Here is a 9561-nt window from a genome sequence, read left to right as displayed (position 1 = left end):
AACGGTGGTTTTACTGCCACGTTGCACCTCCATCACTCGGTTCCATCTAGCAGCTTTCTCCTCTCGCGTCTCACAGCACGCATCTAGCTCTCTGACAAGGCAGACTTCATGCTTTGCGTCAAAGAATTGATGTGATTCCTTTCCTAAGCGCCTCTTGCAGGTTTCTAAGTCTCCTTCTGTTCAATTTTCTCTATCGCAATTAGGCTCCTTAACTTAATCGATTCTAATCTAAACTAGAAAGGGTAAGTGATCATTTGTGGCAGCTTTACTAATTCCCAAATCCGGTCTGTGTAATCTTCGTGCATCTGGAGTGAAGTATTCAGCCTACAGTAACCGGCTCCCAGTCTATGACGCTTATCTAGGTCGACCGTGTAGATGACAAATTTGTATTACGTGTAACTGACCATTTTGAAATATGGATCACCTATGCTATCATTATCAACTGCCCTACAGAATACTCTATTTAGATACGAACCTAGACGACCTGATGCGGTTTGCCTATGTCCACGTTGGCTCCCGATCAAAATTCTTATAAAACAAATGCATATTGTAATACTTTTTTTAAAAGATATATGAATTCCTAATATTTTAATGATCTTCTATACTTTGTGGATAATTATGTCTTAATGATTCAGACGGACAAAAGTTGTAGCAACGTTCCTGGGATTTCGGACTAGATGTGAAGGGATGTAAGAAAATATTAAAAGACATTATACGTCCGGAGTCGTAGGATTATGCTTGCTTCTGTATTTAGTGTTCAATTAAAAAAAAATCATAACGAATAAAAGATAGAAATCATATATAACAGTCTCAATTTAATTTTGTAGAAGGAAGCAAAAATAAGAGGCTGAAATATTCCTTCTTTTCTCGAAAACTTCTCGATGATTAATCTGATGTTACTTCAGGGCATTAAATAAACAGAAGTGACTTCAGCTGGAGATTGAAACTAAAACGCCATTCTCGGTTTGTGAATTGAATTAATCTTTTAAATATATTCTTCACCACTGGAGAATAAAAGCAAAATAATCCAATTTCATTTAAAAAATTATCGCGTTCAAATAGCATCTTCGTTGTTTCTTTTTCGATTTAAATTTGAGATGTTCTGTAAGCAAGAACTTCAACTCTCATCTGTCTGTTCTTTCAGTTTATTTGTTGATGAAATTATTTCAATATGTGAACCATTCCGTTAAGTTTAGCCATTTGTAGTTATAAGGGTGTTAAATTGTAAAAAAGAAAATTAAATCAAAATTAATTTATTACCCCCCCCCCCTCAAAATCACACCCTTCAATGGTTTGACTGTCTTCGAACGTACGATCACCATTGGCTAATACGGAGTAGTATCAGAGTAAAGGTAGGAGGAGAATAAAAATATTACTATTTATAGTAAAGCCAAGAGTAACGGTAATGCCACTTTTCGATTACTCTCCGCGTAAGTTAGTTAGTACTGAATAATCAAGTATCGCGACCACCATCTTGTTATTGTCTCCACTTTGAACGGAACAGAAACGGCGCGACAACAATGGTAAATTTGCTACGGTTTATTTCCATTCTGTCTTTACAAAAAATCCAGTTTTGAATATGATAACCTTTATTCACATTTACAAAATGCTTTGTTCAAATTTATAAGTAAAATTCTTTTCTTGCTTTCGCAATGTTTATATGGTTGCTATTATGTTAAACTGTCGTATGTCTCAATTTAGCCAAGTGCGTTTTATTCAATATTTATTTTTGCTTGCTCTTTTGGTCAAACTATCGTATCTCTCGTTGCTTCAAATGCCAAGATATCAAAAGAAATTGTCAAAGTGTAGTACAACGGGTTTGCTGTGGAATGGTGAAACTTTTTTTTTTTTTCGCCTTCTGGAAAAGCAGCGTTTGGGACTTCCGACCCTTTTGTATAATGGCAACAAATATTGAATTTTTTAAAATTGAATTTTCATCTAGATCTGAAAGCAATATGTGACGGCCAAAAGCTGTCATGTAACAGTATACTACATTACATGAGAAACAAATGTATAGACAACTCTAAAAGCATTTAGAAAAAAAAACCCTTTGATTTTAGTTAGTATGACGTTAAGAATTTTTCAAAAATCAGTCTTTTAATCTAGGACTAAATAACGACGACCGACCATAAAAGCTTATAGAAACCCTCTTCGAAATTTACAACGAAGAGATATAGACTTATACAATCCTTCTTCATTGGAAACCTTACCCCTCTATTCGCATCCGTTGCTCACAGTTAACCCATTAACAATTTTGTATTACAAAACTGTATTTAATTTCAATTCGGTCTACATTAACCATTTTCTAGTCTTCACAAAATTGTATTTAGAACTATATATTAAAAAAATATTTAAATACAATTTTGATTTTGTTTGTCAGAATTTACTATTTTCAGTTATTTAATATAGTCTCTTTCTATTGTTAAACTGCAATATTTTCTGGGTATGTTTTCCGTGTCTGCCATACAGCTTTTGCTGTTAACACGATGGGTCTCTAGCCTCATTTTACGCTTTGTCCCAGGGTTCCAATACGATATCTTAAATTTGACATGAGCGGCGTAATATTTTTACATTATACTATGCGAAGCAAGGATCGCAGTGTTAGATACCCACGTCTTGTGGTACCCTAGTTCATATTACATCTTAGATACCACACGACCTACCCGTGGTCAATTAAAAATTTTAATTCTTTTCTATTGGAAGATCTCGAAATTCTTTTTTTTTTTTTTCACAAAGAACTAATTTGATTTCCATGGCAAGTAAAATAGTTTTCATTTCTATTGGAAATTTTTTTTTTTTTTTTTTTTTCAAAGTATTAGCTATTTTTGTTTGAGACAATTTTGTTATTGAATCTTTTATACTTCATGGTGAAATTAGAAGAAAAACGAAAATATAAAGTCTATTAAATTCTCTTAGCAAAAGCACAAATCAAAGAAATCGGAACATACCAGCTTTAAGAGAGCCCATAAGAAAGGAAAAAAAAACCCACCGGCTGTTTGGTCATGCGGGACTCGCGAACAGCACCGGCAGGACGTGTAGGAGCCCACGTGTTAACGGTTATCACGCTATCGGAATCCAAATATGTAACTTGTAAGTGGTTATTTCGGTATGTTTTGAACCTTTTACGAAATCGCTAGGAAGACTAATGGATGACTTTTGTGACTAGCTTGGGCTCCCTAATTAAGGATGGGAGAAAGGGGATAAAGTGAATAATTTCTGATTTCTCGTTATTTTCTCATGTTTGAAATCATTACATTGTAAGTACTGCAATCATTAAGTATTAAATTATATTTAGACGTAGAGATTGGCCAGTATAGTCGAGTCCGGATCCTAATACGGTGATAGTTTTTTTTTGTTTCAAGAATTTTTTCCTCGACTTTAACCTAATTGATTGAAGTTGTTAATAAAATAACTAGATAATTTTTAATAATAGATATTCTTGTCTCTGCTGGATTACATGTGAGTTTTTTCCACACGCTAATTTGATAATTTTCAAGTTTCAAAAAATGTCTAAAATAGTGTAAAAGTGATTAATTTCAATCCCACTTTAACTGCATCGTGCGTAAATCTCTCAGGAAGGGACACTCCAGCAGATCGTGTAGAAACTGTAGAGAATATTTTGCCTTTAGTCGAGTTTCGTTATTTTCATGTCGTTTTCCCCTGATCGCCTTTCATTTGACCAAGGTATTTAATTTTTTAGTTTTTGATCTTTCTGTTGTCTAAGGATGAATATTGATGTACGAACCTGTTTTCAAATGTGATTCTGGAGAATTGAAGAGGCAGATTTACCGTATTTTGGCTCACTCATTTGGCTCCAGCCAAATTTGTTTTATATGCTCCGAACGGCGGAAATTGTCTGAAATAGTATTCAAATTATTTTTTAAAGAATTTAGGGAAGGCCATTTGCTTAACTGATAGTTTTTGTAAGGGAGCGCAAATAAAAAAAAAATCCTCATTGTGCACTTTCTCTTACAGTTTATTTGACGGGCGTCCACATGGCCACAGCTATATCCATTTCCGTTTACTAAATTGACCCACAGCTATACTGGAAGAAACTGTCTCAAAATGTAAAGTGTTGTTGAAATGAAGTAGAACGGCGTACTTACACTAAACGTGAACGTTGTTTTAAAATATTTGTGTGCTTAACAAATAGGTTTGAATTTATAAATCTTGTGATATTATCTCTTGTGGTATAATCGTTTAGCTCTCAGGCAACTCATTTCAGTTATTTCAATCCCCCCCCCCCAAAAAAAAAGACCATTGTAAAGGTTCTTATGTACCTCTGCATGGCTCGTGTTTAAACCTCATGAAATCTTGTTGGCGAAAACTTATGTTCAAATGCGTTTCAATTATCATTCTATTTTTTCCAAATTTAGAGTTCGCGGGATATGATAAACGTTTTGTTAATCGATAGGGTATGATCGGAAGAAATTCGACTGCTATTTCTAACAGGCAGTACACCACGGCAATGCTCCCTTTTGGGCTCAACTCCCACTTTTGTCCGATTTCTCTAGCTTGTAAAATAATTCTATCATACAACTCCTTTTTTTTTTTTTTTTTCAGAGAGAATGTATCAGCATTCACATAGGACAAGCTGGTGTCCAAATTGGTAACGCTTGCTGGGAGCTCTATTGCCTTGAACATGGAATCCAACCAAATGGTCAAGTATCATTTAAATCTTCTGGTCGTAATGATTCGTCTAGTACGTTCTTTCATGAAATAGGCTCTGGGAAGCGAGTCCCCAGAGCCATATTCATTGATTTGGAGCCCACAGTTGTTGGTAAGTATAAACGTTTCACAATTGTATTTGCAACGAATAGACCTGCCGTGCATTTAATGTTCTGGTTCATCAATCTTTTGTGTTTTTCTGTGTTGGAAAAAGCTCGGAGATTTGTGATGAAGCAGTGGTTCCTTTTTTACTGCTATATTACCGAAAGTCGTTTTCTTAAATATTGGAAAATATTTCAAAATTCTGTTGTGCAACAGAACTGTTCACGGCAGCAAAATGTGTCGACTATAAAATCGGTTAAATGTGAGTGGAATAGTGAGTGTTTATGTATCTGTTGTTTGAATGTAAGTATTGTTAGCAGTATATTCTGAGGAATGTCGTGCATGGAATTATTCTGTTGAACTGATAAAGCAAGTTATACGTAACTGTTTGATAGATCTCTGCATTTTATGCTCTTCTGATATAAGAAAAATCTTTCAATTATTATATTGCTGGTTTGATATGATGTGATTATTGCTCAATCTTATTTTCCAGATCAAATACGCGTTGGAAAATACAGCCAGTTATTTCACCCGAACCAACTCATCAGTGGTAAAGAGGATGCAGCCAACAATTATGCCAGGGGTCACTACACTGTTGGCAAGGAAATCATTGATTTGGTCTGTGACCAAATTCATAAAATGACTGAACAATGCTCTGGCCTCCAAGGCTTTTTGATTTTTCATAGTTTCGGTGGCGGTACTGGTTCTGGTTTTACGTCTCTGTTAATGGAGCGTCTGAGTGTTGACTTTGGTAAAAAGACAAAGCTTCAATTTTCAGTCTATCCGGCACCACGAATTTCTACAGCTGTAGTAGAACCCTACAATTCTGTCTTGACCACTCACACAACACTAGAGCATTGTGATTGCGCTTTCATGGTCGACAATGAAGCAATTTATGATATCTGTAAAAAGCATTTAGATGTTGGGTATCCAACATATATGAACCTTAATCGTCCCATTGCTCAAGTAGTGAGCTCTATTACTGCTTCTTTAAGGTTTGATGGGTCCCTTAATGTTGATTTAACAGAGTTTCAAACCAACCTGGTACCTTATCCACGTATTCATTTCCCGTTGATTACGTATGCACCTATAATATCGGTTGAGAAAGCGTACCACGAGCAGTTAACTGTTTCTGAAATAACAAATGCGTGCTTTGAAACTGGTAACCAGATGGTTAAATGTGACCCTCGTCGTGGCAAGTACATGGCTTGCTGTCTGTTGTACCGAGGTGACGTGGTCTCGAAAGATGTTAACGCAGCTATTGCAGCAATTAAAATGAAAAAATCCATCCAGTTTGTGGATTGGTGCCCAACAGGGTTTAAAGTTGGTATCAACTACCAGCCCCCAACTGTTATCCCTGGAGGAGACATGGCCGAGGTCCAACGGGCCGTGTGTATGCTGAGCAACACAACAGCTATTGCTGAAGCTTGGGCCCGTCTGAATCATAAATTTGACTTGATGTATGCCAAGCGAGCTTTTGTTCATTGGTATGTTGGTGAAGGTATGGAGGAAGGAGAGTTCTCGGAAGCGCGCGAAGATATGGCTGCGCTGGAGAAAGATTATGAAGAAGTTGGTATAGACACAGCTGAAGTGGAAGATGAGATTGAAGAATATTAAATCTTATTAGAAATGGTGGGTATGATATATACATACACACATGTATGTAGTCCCCCAATATTAATTTAAGCTAACGAATGAGCTTTTGAAATATTAAAATTGCGTTGTTTTCTTGTTTGTGTTACATATTCAAAATAATTACCTTTCGAAATAACATTTTTTTCCAAATTTCTTTGAAATAATAAAAATTAATCGCAATCAATTGACATCTTTCTCTAATTCTTGAAAACGTTTTGTCTTCGTATTTGGGATCAATTGAGTATCCAGATACTGGGACACATTTTGTTAGTCAACGCTAACAATTTTTGCTGTAAGGCTCAGCAAGTCTGGGGAGAGTGGTTAGTCGATTACATCAATCGCGGTAGTTCTACTTGGACGGATGAGCAGTGTTTAAACTCAGAGCGTAAAGACTAACAAAATTCCGCTTGGCATTTTCCCGGTGCGGTAACAATTCTTCTAGTGTGCCTCCTTTAATTTTATTACTATGGGTACCAGGTCTGAAATTGTTTTAGGAAGCTTGGCGATTACATCGACAGCAATGCTCAAGTGGTACTTACTTTACCGACCGCAAAACGAAAGGCGAAGTTGACCTTCGCAGAATGTTAACTGAGGACGTAGTTTCGAAACGCCACTAAGCTTTTGCCATTAAGTATTTTTTTTAAATTTAAAACTTTCAACGTGTGTAAATTACATAAATATCCTTGTCAGCCGTATTACACTTTGGCCATGCTGGGGCACCAACTTGAAGAGTTTCAGTCGAATGACTCTATCCCAGGACTTCATTTTTTAAAAACCTGGTGCTTATTCTATCGGACTCTTTCGCCTAACCGCTAAGCTATCGCGATGTATACACACCACCGGTTGACACACAAGACAGGCTTCTTTACGTTTTCCCCTACCAAATCCACTCCCAAGGCTTTGGTCGGCGAGAGACTATAGAAGAAGGCACTCGACCAAAGTGCTACTTTATTGAACTGAACCCAGAGCCATATGGTTGGGAGACAGGTTTATCACATACATATAACCGTGTGCCAATATGCCTATACATATGTCTGTATATGTTATTGTCGTGTCCGTGTTTTCTTAATTGTGCGCGTATTACCTATCTTTCATACATATCTACACACTTTAATATCTATATGACTATAATTTATGGTAGGACAATTTTTTTTTTTCAGAACACTTTACAGGACAGTGCGCGCACGTGTGTGTGTGTGTGCGCGCGCGCGTACGGACGTACGTTGCAGAAAGCTCTCACATCACCATTCCATCTCCCACTTATCCTCGTTTTCCTCTCTCTACGTAAATAGACACACACACATTGCGTGCGCGTGTGTGTGTGTGTGTGCCCGCCCGCGTAGAATTAATGCCTGGCGTTCTGAGTTCAAATTTCGCAAACGTTATTGCTAATTATGAACTTCGTTCATTTATATGCTGGTGGCTGTGTGCTGAATTTGCTTACTAACCGCATGGTACTGGGTTCCATCCTACTGTGTGGCACCTTGGGCTAGTGTCTTCTATTATACCTCCGAACTGACCGAAGATTTTAATGAGTCTGGTATACAGAAACTGAAGGAAGCCAGCCTTGTGATTGTTTGTGTACTAGTTTATTCAAGTTTCCAGAGGTACGCTTGCTTTGGCGAAATATCAATAAAACTTATTTGTGCCATAACTATGCTAAAAATGGCAACTGACATACCCAGAGAAATTTGGAAATTCATATATCTATGGATGTTATCTGTCAAACGTGGCTGGAAGTATCGGCGGAAGAAAATGTCGCGCTTCAGAAATTAAGTTAACATCCTGGCGCAGCAGCATGTATTTCGTCGTTGATATATTTTGTGATTTTGACGCATTCCAATGCATATAAATAAGTAAATGATGTAACAGAAGGTTATCCTGAACAGACATAGTAAATGACCCTTTCTATCGTAGGTATAAGTCCCTGAAATTTTGATGAGAGGAGCTAGGCGATTAGATCGAACCCTCACAGTGTCTATCTGGTATTCACTTCATCGACCTCCCGATAGAAATGAATAGTAAAGGTGACCTCGATAGAATTTGAACTGAAAACGTTAAGACGGGTGAAATTCTAATCATTTTGTTCAGCGAGCTAACGGTTCTGCCAGATCGCCGCCATGACAATATGAAGAATAATACGTTATATAGTGACTGGTAAGAAGCGTGTTTCCTGCGCATGCGTTTGTCAGTTGAATTGTTGGTTTTGCGAGTGACACGCGTGTTTTTTTTTTTTCTTTTCTATTTGCTGTCTTGGGGGTGCGATATTTTCCCTCTTGTTTAATGGAGGGGTCTCGTATCATGAATTACGAAAATTTGAGTCCTTCAGACTGTGTCGTCTGAAGAGATGGTAGAATGTATAAAAAAAATTGATGAGAAAATGGAAGCAAAAAAATTATGCTGCAGCGACAAAAGAAAAACGTGAAGACGGGAGTCTGGAAGAATTAAGTAAATTTAAAGAAAAGCTTAAAAGGGAGGGGAACGAAGTGAAAAGTGTTCCCCACCAAATAATTTTTAAAGGAAAAACAAAAAACAGTTTACAGGACGTACTCAGTAGCAACCAGGAAAATAGTCATGTCGACGGCTTAAGTTGAAGGGGCACTGAAACCAATCTGGTAAGGGATTTCCTACCTTGCCAGAGGAAAAAAGTTTGGGACGGTGGAGGTGCAGTTCCGGGAGGTAGCTACCACCAGGCTGCACTCAGCAACACCGTTAAAAACAGATGAAGTGGTGGTTCTACCCGTATACTTTGGGAGACGTGCTTCCAGCGTTAGGGTAGAAGACATACCCCTAGAAGTGGATGTAGCCTGGCTAGTGGTTGCCATACTGCTAGGCATGGAGGAGAGGGTAGCGGTCCTGCAGGCCACCAGAACACCCCACAGGAACTGGCAACGGCAGAGATTGGACATGATAATAGAGATGGGCCCGAAAGACATTTAAAGTATGGTCAAGACCATCACGGTCGGAGAGGTAACACTCAGAGTTAGTGGAAGGAAGGATCCCGTGGTGCTATAAATGTGGCCTGAAAGGCCACGTTAGAACAGACTGTCCTCCACCACCCGTGAAGGATAAAGACTAACACGAGAGCGAGAAGGAAAGTGCGACTTCGCCACCGACGAAAACCAGTACCAGCGTCGAGGAGGAAGAAGTGAACGA

General features: G+C 37.9%; 1 protein-coding gene across 1 annotated transcript; it reads left to right on the top strand.

Moving 5' to 3' along the window:
• The first annotated feature begins 1360 nt into the window (after window positions 1-1360).
• LOC106883782 (tubulin alpha chain) lies at window positions 1361-6589 on the top strand. Its single transcript, XM_014934914.3, has 3 exons — window positions 1361-1523; window positions 4564-4780; window positions 5264-6589. Exons 1-3 carry the CDS (start codon window positions 1521-1523, stop codon window positions 6385-6387), a joined length of 1344 nt encoding a protein of 447 aa, XP_014790400.3. The 5' UTR covers window positions 1361-1520; the 3' UTR covers window positions 6388-6589.
• Window positions 6590-9561: the final 2972 nt, after the last annotated feature.

This window comes from Octopus bimaculoides, chromosome 11 (genome assembly GCF_046866305.1).
Source record: "Octopus bimaculoides isolate indiv1 chromosome 11, ASM4686630v1, whole genome shotgun sequence".
NCBI classification, from domain to species: domain Eukaryota; kingdom Metazoa; phylum Mollusca; class Cephalopoda; order Octopoda; family Octopodidae; genus Octopus; species Octopus bimaculoides.
The sequence above is the reverse complement of the archived record's forward strand: the minus strand, read 5'-3'. Positions and strand labels throughout refer to the sequence as shown.

Coding starts and splice junctions, on each gene's coding strand:
- LOC106883782 (XM_014934914.3), top strand. Junction 4,781..5,263: donor TTTGGAGCCCACAGTTGTTG/GTAAGTATAAAC, acceptor CTTATTTTCCAG/ATCAAATACGCGTTGGAAAA.